Genomic DNA, 13,770 nt, shown 5'->3' with positions numbered 1-13,770 from the left:
ATGAGTGGTCTGTAGATTGTGAGTCAATATACCTAATCGAAATAGAGTGGACATACTTGAGGCTGAGTAAGTGTATCGAGTTAATAGATACGATATATAAGAATTGCTGGTCTATTCGAGTAAATACAAGATATAATGGAATCTATATGATAGTATACTCAATACCTCAAAGCGGTTGATGAGAAAGGAACAAAAGAGCAGTACACTGTTTATATACCAGGTGTGTTGTGCGCAAACGTGAAAACAGTGTGCACGTATTCATTGTACATTCACTCTACACTTGCGCCTAACACCCAAGGGGTGTGGGGCGCTTTGCTAAAGCCAACCTATGAGAAGCGTTTAAAGTTAGCCGTCGCTCTCGTAGCGACATTATTGTGTACTTTCACGCTGCAATTCCTGTTTGATATCCCTCATATGGTGTAGTATCGTTCACTCTGAATAGGCCAAGACCACAGTTGTGGCTTGACGAAGACTATTTTGTAACGCGCAGGGGAACGACGCGCTTTTCATCTTCCAGGCCTACCGCTTTTGGCTGTTTCACGGCAAAGCATCATCAGAAGTTCATATTTACATAAAAATTGGCATATTGCTTTGCGCATCTAGATCCCCCATGAATAGATTTCAGAGGCGGACAATGGTATACTTCAATTGACCTAACTCAATTCTCGTACTCATTCGACTTGCGACAAGAAGATTGGATAGTCTCGTTGTCTCGTGAATAGGTACATGAGAGTTGCTGATTGTGAGCGCCGTCAGTCAATATGTTGAAAGAGAAGAAATGTAAAACACGGCAATTAGAATTGGTAATCATGACCTGAAAAGAGAGTATTCTAACAATCCCTTAATACCGAGTACGATGCATTGAACTAGATAAACTGCATATAACCATCAAATCACGTCCGAACCACTGATATAGTCTCTACGCCTCCACAGCTACCTGCTCATTCTCTCCAACTTTCCTCTTCTTCTTGCCGTGATGTCCGCGCGCCTCGACTCTACCCTCAATAGGCAAGACACGGGTAGCAGTGAACAAGTAACCCTCGGCGCCACCCTTACTCGTCATCATGGGGTGGGTGCGCCCAGGGAGAACTTGCCATTGTCTCGCGCGCGCAGTCTGCAGCGATGGCGCAAGAAGCAAAGTTGGGTTCAGCGGAAAATCGTCCTCTTCATTACCACCCTCTGTGGTACTACCATTCGTCTCTGTGTCATCTTCAGACTTTGCCTTATGCCCATTGGTCTGTGTTGCAGAGCCGAATTCTCGTGCTATGTAGGCTGCGCGGCGCTCTTTGGAGTAGTAGTCGCATAGTTCGACTAGAGGCTCGACATTGGGGTTGTAGACGACTACCCTTCCACCACCACGGACAAGAGGGACTAGTTCTTTCAGTACGGTCTTTGCATCCATGGCTGTGGCGACTACCAAGCCATCGAAGCCACCTTGACGCGTCTCGTCAACGACACTCTTGACGCGTTCCCATCGTCTTCGCTTCTTGTAGTACGTTCCTCGCTTTGTGGACTTCATTGTTGCAAGAACATCTTCAGAAATTACTTCTGGTTCATCATAGGATGGATCATCCTCGGGATGGAGTAGTGAAAGCCATGATAATGATTTGAGGTGCTTGTACAGAGGATGCGAAACAGTGGGTGCACCATAGTCATAACCAAAATACTTGAGATAGGAGAGATTTGGTTGGTTGTTAGGATGCAGAACGGTGAGAGTGTTGGTACGCGCAGACATTTGGGGGATATGGGGCCGCGGTGGCTTCCTTGCCCTTGGAGGAGGATCTGAAGGGGCTGCAGTTGTCGAAGGGTCAGTAGTATTTGTAGGATTTGATGTGGCAGTAGCCTCTCCATCAGCATCGGGCATAGCGATGTCCTCATCTTTGGTTTGTGGGGCATCCGTTGTTGCTGCGGTCCCATTCTCGGCCCCTTCTGGAGTTGCAACGTCCTCTTCTGAGTCGGATTCATCGTTCTCGTCGTCGGGATACAGAATACCCATTTTCTCAGCAAGTGATGCGGTGAGCAAGCCTCCGGTATCGTCTACAACAAGCCATCGCCCTCCCCCTATCTGACTGACACCGTCTTCGCCAACAATAATCTGGTTTGTTTCTCCAGAGTGGACATTGGCCCAGCTGTTGATCAAGCCCAGTAGGTCTTCCCTCAGCTCCATGATTTTGTACGCCTCCTTCTCTAAGACGTACTCAGTAAGCAGACCGACATCCATGGGCAAGGCGGTAAAGCGCTTCATGTACTTCCTTGATTTTCGCAGCGTGTACTTGGCCAGAGAGAAGCTCGTCTTTTCGTCAATGGCATTGTGAGAGGCCATGATCTTGGCAATAATTTCTTTACCAGACCCGGTACCAGCTTTCTTCAGCTCCTCAATTTCAGCCATGGACAATTGCTGGCGTGAAGCATCGTCGACTGTTAAGCGATTATTGCGCATTATGACCTGACCATCTTCGCCCACAATATCGAAACCCGCGCCAGCCTCGGCTACATCGTCACCAGCGTCAGCGCTGGGCGCATGGTCACTGCCGAGAGCTTCAGCATGAAGTTCAGAGGCAGGAACGACGCGCAGTTCGGTCTGAGTTTTGCCGTCGTCTTTGTCGAGGAGCTCGTAGGTAAGATAGTAGGGCCGTCCGAGGATGAGGTTCGAGTTGAAGGTGCCGAATTTTCCAAGATTTATGGTACTTCATTATGTTAATATGGTCCTCACATGTGCACGCACTCGGAGGGCTCACTCCAGCTATGCGACGTACGTATTCGGGGTGGTCTCGACAATCTTGAAGAGGCCCGACGGGAGCCGCAGGGCCACGTGCGTATTGGGGCGAATGTAGGAATGCATGGTGGCGCGTACTCATGCCCAGTAAAAGATAAATCTATTCCATATGCGACTGTGTTTTAGACGAGTGGCATTGATTTGGCGCACTCTGATCTGTGGCGGCGACAGGCGCAAAGAAGAAGTTCTGGAATTAGTGGATTGGGTGCAGGGATCCGGCCCGGAGGAGCCACATGTGCACAGCCACACTCGGGTGCATCAGCCACTAGCTTCACGTCATCGCCTCCGCTTGGTTCGCGACTTGGGGACTTGACTGTTGAGGCCGCGTATGCCACTCGGCTCTGGTATCCTGTCTGATTATATTCACCGCTGGCCCTAACTACCGCCGACCATCACTACCCCACCCATCTCCGCCTCCTCCCTCCTATCCAACTAACAACCGCACCTTAAGCTTCACTCGCGCGCATCGGCTTGTCGAGAGCTGCGCCGAACCACACCACCAGTCACCAGGCTCTCTATCACCGACCATGGTGCTCCGGAAGCCTGACGAGCAGGATGGCCTCGTGCCAGCGCCGCTCTCCAAGGCAAACCCTCCATATCCAACCACCCCCTCGGAAGAGTACGCCCCTGTACTTCCCTCGACTCCCGATAACAGCATACGCCCGCCAAGCGCATCCAAGTCGCCAGCCTTCAACATCAAGACATCGCAAGACGCCCACCCGCCTAAAAATGGACATGAATCAGACTTAGACCTCAGCGACGACGAGTGGAGCCAGACTGACGATGAATTTGAGGAAGTCGATCACCAGCAGGTGCCCGCTGCCCTGAAACCCGCAGGCGGCAAGATACCGCCTGTGCCCAAGACAACTAATGTCACCGACGGCCTTCCCAACGCATTAAGGGTGGGTCCACCCACCGGTATACCCATCAAGAGATCGAACGAAAGCATGTCGTATATGCCTACTGGTGGTAATGCTGCATCATACGGTGGCAGTGCTGCGTCGTATGGTGCCAGAAGCAATGTATCAGAGCAGTCAAACGGTTCCATCCCGCTTCAGACCAACAACCCGTACCTGAAAATGCAGACAACTGGCCAGAGCAACCTGGGCGGAGAAAGCAGCGAAGCCATCTGGGGAGACTCCGTGAGCAATGCTTACAAGTACGACGCCCCAGTCGAGCTGCCAACCCACCAGACGCCAAGCACACCTTCCCATGAGATGCGCAACCTTGCCCTGGATGACCGCGCCCCATCCGCACACTCTGCTCCTCCCGCGTATGAGCCACCGTCCATTGCAGTGAACTCGCCTACTCCACAATCCGAACACAATGCTACTCTGATTGACACAAACCCTTGGGAGTCTGCGCCTGCCCAAGGACACTCTCAGCATACTCCGTGGACCGTCTCAGCAGCCAACGCTAGCAGCAGCAATGTAGCTTCCAGTGCGGCGCCTGCCCCAGATGCCCGAGAGAATGTCCCTGCTGTGCAACAGACGCCGCCGCAACCACAGTACACTCCTGAACCAACACCTCCGACCTCTGAAGAGAACCCGCCAGCACTGCCACCGAGAGTATCCCATGAAGACCTTACACCTGCTATGCCTCCAAGACCCATTGACACTGGGGTAGGCTCCAGCGCAGCGCCTGGATTAGAGTCGCCTAACACTGCGATGAACCGACAGAGGAAAGAGCACTACCAAATCAAGCATGTGCGCTGGCTCGACAATAGCATCAAGAATATGCGCGTTTCGCCTATCCTTACGCAAAACTTGAATGGACCATGCCCACTGCTCGCTCTCGTGAACGCGCTTGTTCTCTCCACTCCCGCAAACGTGGAAACTGCGCTGGTCGAAACCTTGCGCACACGCGAAACAGTCAGTCTGGGACTATTGCTAGATGCTGTGTTTGAGGAGCTCATGTCTGGGCGACGTGGTGATGCTGCACAGGAACTACCAGATGTAAGCGAGCTATACAAGTTCCTCCTCGCATTACACACTGGTCTTAATGTCAACCCCATGTTCGTCCCGGACCCTAACTCAGCTGCCAATCACGCCACACTTACGAACCGAGCTGGTGCGTTCGAGGACACTCGGGACATGAAACTATATCGGACCTTCAACATTCCCCTGATGCATGGATGGTTACCAGAAGCCGGCACGGATGCCTTTGTCGCCTTCAACCGTGTAGCTCCTTCTTACGAAGCGTCCCAGTTGGTTCAGTTCCAGGAAGAGGAGCTCAACACCAAGCTAAATGCAGGTGACTCTTTGAATGAAGAAGAGCAACAGATGTTTACGGATATTCATGCCATCAAGGAGTTCCTGAACAGGTGGCCGACTCAGCTGACTGACCATGGTCTCAAGGTCATTCGAGACAATCTTCAGCCCGGCCAGGTTGCCATTCTTTTTCGGAATGACCACTTTTCTACACTGTGCAAGAATCCCCGCAACGGCCAGCTTGTCACTCTCGTTACCGATCAGGGTTACGCATCTCACGACGAGATTGTTTGGGAGTCGCTCATGGACGTCAACGGTCAGGGAAGTCAGCTTTTCTCCGGTGACTTCCGCTCAGTCGACAACAGCAATTCATCCTCGGGACAGCATGGTCAGCAGTCTGAGAATCTCGTTGATGTTGAAGATAATCAGGGATGGACTACGGTACAGGGCCGCCGAGGCAATCAGCAGCAGTCAGCTGCTTCAGGGGCTGATGCACAGGATACGGAATTGACATCACCCACTGGCCTCAGTAGAGCTGAGCAAGAGGACCATGACCTCGCGCTAGCACTACAGTTGCAAGAAGAGGAAGAGGATCGCCAAAGACGCGAGACTGGGGAGCGTGCACGTAACAACCAGGTACCACAACCTGGTGGTGTCCGTCCTCCCTCTCGGCCTGAACAACCTCCAGTCATACCCCCGCGTCGAAACAACATCACTGGACATCGTCCCGCTGCAGAACCTGCTCCACCTCCAACATACGAGGAAGCATCTACAGCACCACGATACAACCCACCAGCAGGCCACCCCGCCAACCCCGGAGCCCCGGTACCTCAGCACGGCAGCGCATACCAGAGCACAACCGGTATCCGCCCCAACGCAGGACGCCCTATGGGTTCACCAAACATGGCTCCTGGTAGACCTGGAAGAAGACCAAGTGCCGGTACGAACGGTCCGGCTGGTGCAAATGGAGAAAGAGAAAAGTGCATTGTCATGTAGATGCCTCACATCTATCTCGCAGAAAGCTTTTTTCGTTATTCGATACTGACATGATTTTCATGGACGCTTCATAGGGATCGTTCCGATGCCCCTTCTTGTTGCTGCAATGTCTGTTAGATCTGGTAAACTTGGCGTTTGTTTGTTTTTTGTCATGCAGAGGAGGATTGGTTATTATTATACCCGGTGTTTATGTGGAACATGAGATTGCTGTCGTCCGAGTGTATAAGGACTAATTAGTATATGGAAATTAAGATGCAAGTGTACTGTTATATTGATTCTTAGTCGTATCGTCGTTTTTTTGTCCTATTCATCTCATACCTTCAGTCCCATTCCTATAAGAAATCCATCGGACGATCGATCTGATATCATCTTCCTTGAATGAAAACCCACACATGTACACAACCTCAAGTTTCTCCAACCTGGAAGAAACAATCCCAGCATCTCTTGAACCTCACATAAACCGCTCAGCCTGCCTCATCTTCTCCCTACTTTCCGTCCTCACCAACTCCCTAACCCACTCATCCTGCTCCTCCCGACTCTGCCTCGACACACGGCGATCAAGCCCAACACTTCAACTCGCGCTCGCACAACGCTGCTGCTGCTGCTGCTCCTCCCCACCATCCCCTTCTCCCACACTCTCAAGACTAAGCGGACGTGGCGGCGAAAGCCGAAGCCCACCACGCACATCTTCCCTATCTCCCCTTGGCGTAACCGCCCCCTCCCACTCCCTCTCTACCAAAGACGCAGTCTCACACTTCCAACTCACGCTACTCCCCATACTCGCCATGCTACTCGTCGCTCTACCACGAGTAGTATACCGCGGCGTACCAGGTACGGGGCGTAAAGCGGGATGCACATCGGTATCGTACGTCAGTGTGCCTGTAAGACGGAGTTCGGTGCGTTTACGTTCCATTTTCTTGAGTTCGTCGGCCCAGTCGGTGAGGTCTTGGAGGGTGGGGGCGTGGCGGCGGGAGGTGCGGAGGTCAGCACTGATGTCGGGGGTGGTGGTTGTGGTGATGAAGGGGGGATGGGGACAAGGACAGGGGCGGGGGCGGTATGTGGTGCTGGTGGAGCGGTGGTAGGTGGATGTCGGGATGCTGTTGTGGTTGTGGAAGGGGAGGTCGGATGCTTGGTGGGAAGAGGGTGTGGGTGTGGGGTTGCTGGTTGACCTGTAGCCCGGTGTGCGAGTGCAGTGCTGTAAGTCTTCGATGCTGGATGCGCCTGTCGAGATATCGCAAAGGATAAGTTCTCTAGTTGCTGTGTTCTCTTCGACTAGTGAGACGCAACTACTGCTTGCACTACGCAGACTGCGAATGAAGTTCTCATAGTCGTATCCCTCGTCGTCGCTGCTATCTTCGTCCCCAGCTTCAGCACGACACTTGACAATGTACTCTGCGTCATCGACTATCTTGGCCGCCCACGCACAGTGCACTGCTTCCTCGGTAAGTTTCATTTCTCGATTCTGGCGCCGCTCACGATTCATACGCAAGAGATTGCGTTGTGCATCAAGTGTAGTACTAATTTCTCCTGTACATTCATTGATGCTCAGCCATGAATCAACATCTTCTAGTTTCTGGGCCGTCTGGATGCTGTAATGGCGAAGATTTGAAGCTTCGTCATCGGCGAGCTCCTCTATTTTATATGGCAGATTTGGGTCGGTATGCATCGAGAGTTCTAACTGGCACGAGTCGAGAACGTATTGCGAGGCTTGCAGTTCGTCTTTGGGCTTGACCATGGATGGGTGGATGACATCGTGTTGGCCGTCGGACGATAGGCGAAGGGCGTGTCGGTTGGCACAAAGATGGAGAGCCATCTTCTTCACGTCTTTACGTACTTCATCGTAGGCCGCTTTGGCATCAGGGTCGTTGAGTGGGTCTGATGCCCAGAGTCCGAGTGGTACGGCAGTGATGGGCGTTGATGCGACAGAAGCCATACTCGCGGGTGTCTTGGGCGAGAGAGATGCCCATACACCTCCCTCAGCAAAGGCATTCTTGACGAGACCTGAAGTAGCAGATAGTGGGGTTGGGGGACCAGAAGCCACGACATCCCACCGAGGTCGTACACTTGCTGACGAAGAGGTGACGATGCGTGGGAGGTGTGCTGGGCGCAATGGATGCGGGCCAGTCGATGAGGTCAGTGACGAAGAGCTGAAGCATAGTAGCCGACGGATGCCTTTTGCGGTGGTCGAATGTGTAGGTTGCATTGGTGGATGCCATCCAAATACGATAACGTTGTCTTCTTTTGCGGCCCGCTCAATCCGGCGTACAACCTCCCTCCACTTGGCCTCCGTAAACCACTCTCTACACCAATAGATAACCCGCTCCCAGAAGACCGGGTGCTGCTCTATTTCGAGATATTTCAAGCCCCATTTCTCGTGTTTGCTCAGCTCCTTGCCTGTAAGCGGGGATATCTGTTTCTTGTTCTTCTCTTTGTCCACAGGATCTTCCACGGAGTCTTCGGTAGGGGTTTGGATGGGAGCTTCGACGGGGGCTTCAACAGGGATTGCCATGGGGTCTCCCACAGGGTCTTCCATAGCGGCTTCCATACAGACCTTGATAAGGCCTTCTACTGAAGGAAGAAAGGAGACTTATCTGAGGTTTTCGGAATAGCAGTTGTGACCGGTATGTCTGCCTGCTGCGATTGTGGGAAGAGATCTCTGACAGAAGTCCTACCTATACCGTTGCCAAGACCGGGCGTGAAAGTGAAAGCTGCTCAGTGAACGGTTTATACAACGTGAGGTCAAGTCACGCGCAATCATTGTTCAGCATTTGCGCGTCGTGTCAGGTTCTGGACATTGTGCAAACCTGCAAACGCGCAATTCGAGGTGAAGCGCCAGCCAGACGAGAAACACTGTGAGAGGGGTATGCGAAAATGAAACGAGACATGGCTTTAGTATTATGCAGTAAGTCTTTTCAAATGGTATCCAACTCCACTGATGCAAAGCAAGACCTATTCTAAGAATGTGAAAAGATTTGTATGTACAACATTAAGGGCGCGGTCGGCTTCGCGCTCCTCAATGACGCAAGATATGTTAATCTCGCTGGCGCCTACGCCGAGTTAGCGGCTGAATTTTCCAAACACATGAGTAAAATTATGACATACCTTGCGAGATCATTTCGATATTGATGTTGTTCTGACCCAACACGCTAAAGAACTTGCCGGAGATACCAATCATGTTCTTCAGCTGCTTACCCACCAAACTTACAATAGCCATGTCGGGTACAATGTCAATGGTACCAAGGGCACCAAGATCATTGACAGCACCTTGGAGATCCTTGGACTGGATCTTGTAGTCGTCCTCACCTCCGCCGCTTAGAAGAGCAGACTCGGAGTGCAAGGCCATGGACACGTGCACCTCAGACGAAGAGATGAGATCAACAGACAATCGCCAGTTGTCAAGGATATTGAAGATGTTCATCAAGAAACCATGGGCACGAGTGCGCTTGTTGCTGTGAACGTTGAGTACAACAATGTTGTGCTTGATCGTCACAGCGGTGGGTCGCTTAGGCCCTTCAAGCTGAGTAAGGAGACTCGAAGAGCGAGTGCGGAAGAGTCCGGTATCCTTCAAAGGCGCACGGTCGTCAATATCCCGGAGGTTGTCAGGGAAGATGATGGTTCCAGCATTGCGTGGGTTCATGACGTTCTTGATGCGAATGGGGATGCGGGCGCGAATAACCTGCTCCATGGTGAAGGGGTGAATGACTTCGGATCCGTAGAATGTCAATTCAGCAGCCTCTGCAGGAGTAACGCTGGGGAGAAGCGCTGCGGTAGGGACTTTGCGCGGGTCGGCGGTGAAGATTCCATCCACCTCTTTCCAGACTTGCAGTTCCTTCGCCTTTATGCCAACGGCAACCAAGGCAGCGCATAGATCCGTATATCCGCGTCCGATTGAAGTCAAGAGACCGCCGGGCACATTTCCAAAGAAACCGGTAATGACCGGGACCTTGTCTCCACATGCTTCCACCTGGCTAGCGAAGTCGGCAGCCAAGTCCTTGTAGAACTTTTCCTGCAATCCTCCTTTGATGGGTGCATTAGGCTTGACCACGTCGCTGAGGTCGACGAATTGGGCACGCGTGCCACGATCGTTCAGTATCGCAGCCATGTAGCGACAGCTCAGCTTCTCGCCCTTGCTGATAATCTTGTCCTCGGTGTGGTTGGTGACCTCCTCGAGATGCTGGGCGGACTCCAAGATCTTGATCAGACTCTCGCACTCGGCGTTGACCTCTTCGGTATAAGACGCCAGAATTTCCGGGCTCTTCAAAATATCCTTGCCCGCCTGGATATGGTCAAGGCGGATGGCTTCGACGATTTCATCGTAGGCCCGGTGGTTGGGTCTCTCGGCAGCTCGAGCGGCACGAAGGAGGCGGTTGGTGGTTCCTTCGAGCTTTGTGTTGTTGCTGCGCGCAGAGCAGACTATAGCGGCGCGATTCGTCTGAAGACCGACTCTATGAAGGGTTAGTGCTTTGTGCTCATCTTGCGCATTCGAATGGGCGTCGTACTTGACAATGTCCGCTATATTCTCCGGGAACTTGCCAACACTTGTACCACCGAACTTGAGGACCACCCATCCTCCAGGAAGATGCTTCTCTTCCGTGTGGGCTATCCGCTCCGACTCGTGGGTGTGTCCGTTTGTGTATGCTGACATTTTGAAGAGGCGGCTTCTTGAGTTAAGCTCTGGTCAATTGCGCGTGCAGATTTTTCTGGAGAGTATATAAGTGGCGAGAGTGTCTTGGGACGAATGTGTTGAACAGTAGATGACGTGTGTAGTGCGAAGTATGGGGTTGTGAGGATTGAGCGAATTCTCGAGTGCTTTTAGCGGGGAGCCCTGAGTCAAAAGTCCGCGCCCGCAATCGGCGCTGTACACACTGCAGGGGATGCAGACGCCGCGCGACGCCAGCGAATCCTTCGGGCTAGATCCGAGACGCCGAGACAGCTGCACCGGTTAAAAGAAAAGGCTGCAGGGACGGGGCGATGCATGCACGCCAGATGAGCGTTGATCCGAACTGTCGGCAGTTCCATCGCGAACTGTTCACGTGCCCGAGCGTGTCCGCTGTTTTTCCCTTCTCCCACTCTTCGTCGCTGCGACTCTTCGACGGCTCCAGCTGACTTTGCAGAAACACCATGTAGCTGTTAAGGAGCCCAATGGTCTGCTGTAGGCGCTGTGACACCGGAGCTTATCAGATGCAGTCAGACTGTGAAGTGTCCGTTGCAAGACTAAAGCATGCATATCCACACTTGAGTTACCATGGACTAAGCTGAGTGGTTCTCCTGGATTCCGGTCAATAATGCGTAAAATAAGGAAGGTGACATATTTGCGCCATATTGCGGAGTGTACAAGTTTTGGGCAAATCCCGCAGCCGGAATTTTCCAATTTCAATCATGAAGAACCACCAACGTAACATCGTAAAACCATCAGATCCTACAAAAGCACATAACAGTGGGGACCTATAACCACACGCATATTTAATTGGAGGCCTAACTCTTATCCATTCATCTCTTGCCGAGTTTCTTAGTTTACTTGTTGCAATCCACATTATGTTGATTTGATTTTATCTTATCGAATCTGGTCTCACAGCCACCAGCATGAGATGAGTGCATTGAGCCTGAGCAGCTGCCCGCTCAGGGTAGAAGCCTGCTATTAAAAGCTAACCAGGAGAATGACGAACTGTATGAAAAGGGGGATCAGGACGAGAAATCAGCCTTGTGCATTAAACCTGATTCACGCCTCCGAATCTCATACACATTCGCATTTACATTTACAACCTCATTTCTCATTTCTCATGTCTCATGTCTCATGTCTCATACATCTCAACTTTGCCCTTGGGTATCATCGTTACTCTCCATTCGAAATTCCCCCTGTATTGATACTTATATGAGATTCATGATTGTCATCTTGACCGTCGCATGGCAGGTCCATCTCACAGAGATGAACACCAAACACCACATTGTGGCACTGTTTCTTGAAAGATTGTGCATGAAACACATCATTCAAGGTCCTCGAAAGTTACTTAAGAGGTATAGCAATGGGTGATAGGGCTTGGGTGTGATCTCTTCACTTTCAGGGCCTTCAGTGGGAGTTCTTCGTTCTGGGCCCACTGCACAATTTCAAGTCAGTTTCTTGCGTTGTACCCCTGGCGTGCTCCTTGAAGACAGATACACTCACGTGCTCAACAATGCATCCACCATCCATACGGAACCGCCCAACAACCTCTTTGAACTGCTTTTTATACTTCACCTAGCCCTGAGGATACCGGAACGTTGCGTCTAGTGGCGTGATGCTTGACGGGTCCCAAGTGAGCGACAGAGCATTCCATCCAGTGTCAAATCCATTTGACCCTGAAACACTGTGGTTCTGTTGTTGCAGCCTGAGGTCAACTCACTTTATAGATCCCTTCGCCCGGAACGAAGCATGCTTACAACATAGTCCTGGGCAATATATGAAAATGCTTCAGTAATATCAGGCTTGTAGATCAAGGCCTGCACAAAAGCATCGAACTGAGCCTCGTTCTGCTCTTTCGTGGTGCTGGGGTCGCGCACACACAGCGCCGGCTTAGCAGGAGTTGCCCGAGGCTCCACCAACACGTCGACTCTAGCATGCAGACCGGTTGGTACTGCAAGTATAGAGATAGACGTAGCGATTTTCGAGGAAAGAAACGCAAAGCGCATCGTGGAAATCAGTTTCGAGTTTCTCAGGCAGTCAGTGTTCGGGGGTAGATGTTTGTGCGTTACTCGAGGCAAACTGGTGTAGATTTATACGTGTCTTTGCCCCCTCTTTTAGTGTCACACTCACAGCTGAACTTCGGCCATACCGCCTACACTACCCCAGGTTTTTTTCGTTTGCCGCTCAATTGCCTGCCCCCTTTCCCACGCCACCAGAAATGCAGGGGTCGCTGCAGGTATGGCAGTTTTCGGTCAAAGACGTAACAAAACACCATAGGACACTCATAATATCAATTTGGTTAGTCGAATACTATAACCCAGTACCTCTTTCAACAATCAATGACATCTGAATCAGCGAAAGGTCGGCTGGGTACATAGCTTTGTTGTCACATAATGCTGGATTTGGTATAGTGCTAGTCGCCCTATCCTTGTCAGCCTGATGCTGTTCTGTAATCATCGCTAAGGTAAACTTTGAATTCCTAGCTTGGTACCATTGACATCAGACAGATCAGCGCTAGATGGTAGTGCTGTTCTATCCTAGTTGGTGGTCACTTGGCTTGAGGCCTCACCGGCTTTATTCCGGGGGCCCTTCACACTTATGGGAACGATTAGCGAATTTTGTGGGGAAACGAATGCTACTAGGTTTTACCCTAGATTCAGCAGTTTAATGGGTCGAGGTCGGATGCAGAGTCAAAAATCTCGTGGAAATCCATTGGGTCGGTCCGTTAATCGGTCGCAGCCATCGAGCCTTGTACTGTGGCTTAACAGCAGTGGCGTGAGTTTTCTGTGAAGAGCGAACAATGTCAGCCAGGGCTGTTCGCAGGGATAGCAGTAGTCCGCATATCTGTTTTTATACAGAGAAAAACCGCCGAAGGTCGTTACATATACTTGGATGATCTCTACTACACGCAGCCCTCTTGTATTGACGCTTCTTGGCGTGTACAACATGACTTTTGGCAGGAAACTGGTGAACAGCATTTTACTGCCCTGATTTCTGCGTATTTTTGAGAATGTAGCATTGCTTCACGCCTCGCACATCATTGCTTTCGGCCGGTAAGATGAAGCGAAGGTAGCTTAAAACCGGTCGTTGTTAGCTTTCTCTTATTCCTTCGGCAGTTGCATTGCATC

At 51.4% G+C, this 13,770-nt stretch overlaps 5 protein-coding genes across 5 annotated transcripts; 1 reads left to right on the top strand and 4 right to left on the bottom strand.

Moving 5' to 3' along the window:
• Positions 1-786: 786 nt before the first annotated feature.
• Positions 787-2,943, bottom strand: COCSADRAFT_137235 (uncharacterized protein). The gene is made up of 2 exons (XM_007699200.1): positions 2,757-2,943; positions 787-2,687 (listed from the first exon to the last, which is right to left on the bottom strand). The coding sequence occupies exons 1-2, from the start codon at positions 2,840-2,842 to the stop codon at positions 920-922; spliced, it is 1,854 nt and encodes a 617-aa protein (XP_007697390.1). The 5' UTR covers positions 2,843-2,943; the 3' UTR covers positions 787-919.
• Positions 2,944-3,097: 154 nt separating this feature from the next.
• Positions 3,098-6,178, top strand: COCSADRAFT_293762 (uncharacterized protein). The gene has a single exon (XM_007699199.1). It carries the CDS (start codon positions 3,304-3,306, stop codon positions 5,980-5,982), a length of 2,679 nt encoding a protein of 892 aa, XP_007697389.1. The 5' UTR covers positions 3,098-3,303; the 3' UTR covers positions 5,983-6,178.
• COCSADRAFT_352852 (uncharacterized protein) lies at positions 6,179-8,729 on the bottom strand. The gene has a single exon (XM_007699198.1). It carries the CDS (start codon positions 8,525-8,527, stop codon positions 6,554-6,556), a length of 1,974 nt encoding a protein of 657 aa, XP_007697388.1. The 5' UTR covers positions 8,528-8,729; the 3' UTR covers positions 6,179-6,553.
• Positions 8,730-8,819: 90 nt separating this feature from the next.
• Positions 8,820-10,805, bottom strand: COCSADRAFT_34622 (uncharacterized protein). Its single transcript, XM_007698465.1, has 3 exons — positions 10,482-10,805; positions 9,085-10,427; positions 8,820-9,029 (listed from the first exon to the last, which is right to left on the bottom strand). Exons 1-3 carry the CDS (start codon positions 10,625-10,627, stop codon positions 8,932-8,934), a joined length of 1,587 nt encoding a protein of 528 aa, XP_007696655.1. The 5' UTR covers positions 10,628-10,805; the 3' UTR covers positions 8,820-8,931.
• Positions 10,806-12,217: 1,412 nt separating this feature from the next.
• COCSADRAFT_158183 (uncharacterized protein) lies at positions 12,218-12,648 on the bottom strand (the record flags this gene model as incomplete). Its single annotated transcript, XM_007699197.1, has 2 exons — positions 12,218-12,334; positions 12,400-12,648. The coding sequence occupies 2 exons, from the start codon at positions 12,646-12,648 to the stop codon at positions 12,218-12,220; spliced, it is 366 nt and encodes a 121-aa protein (XP_007697387.1).
• Positions 12,649-13,770: the final 1,122 nt, after the last annotated feature.

This window comes from Bipolaris sorokiniana (genome assembly GCF_000338995.1).
Source record: "Bipolaris sorokiniana ND90Pr unplaced genomic scaffold COCSAscaffold_3, whole genome shotgun sequence".
Taxonomy (NCBI): Eukaryota; Fungi; Ascomycota; class Dothideomycetes; order Pleosporales; family Pleosporaceae; genus Bipolaris; species Bipolaris sorokiniana.
The sequence above is the reverse complement of the archived record's forward strand: the minus strand, read 5'-3'. Positions and strand labels throughout refer to the sequence as shown.

Bases quoted from the DNA above. Each gene is read 5' to 3' on its own strand.
- COCSADRAFT_137235 (XM_007699200.1), bottom strand. From the start codon at position 2,842: ATGCATTCCTACATTCGCCCCAATACGCACGTGGCCCTGCGGCTCCCG. The intron at 2,688-2,756 runs GTACGTCGCATA...AACATAATGAAG, and splicing joins GTCGAGACCACCCCGAATAC to TACCATAAATCTTGGAAAAT.
- COCSADRAFT_293762 (XM_007699199.1), top strand. From the start codon at position 3,304: ATGGTGCTCCGGAAGCCTGACGAGCAGGATGGCCTCGTGCCAGCGCCG.
- COCSADRAFT_352852 (XM_007699198.1), bottom strand. From the start codon at position 8,527: ATGGAAGCCGCTATGGAAGACCCTGTGGGAGACCCCATGGCAATCCCT.
- COCSADRAFT_34622 (XM_007698465.1), bottom strand. From the start codon at position 10,627: ATGTCAGCATACACAAACGGACACACCCACGAGTCGGAGCGGATAGCC. The intron at 10,428-10,481 runs GTACGACGCCCA...AACCCTTCATAG, and splicing joins AATATAGCGGACATTGTCAA to AGTCGGTCTTCAGACGAATC. The intron at 9,030-9,084 runs GTATGTCATAAT...AACTCGGCGTAG, and splicing joins TATCGAAATGATCTCGCAAG to GCGCCAGCGAGATTAACATA.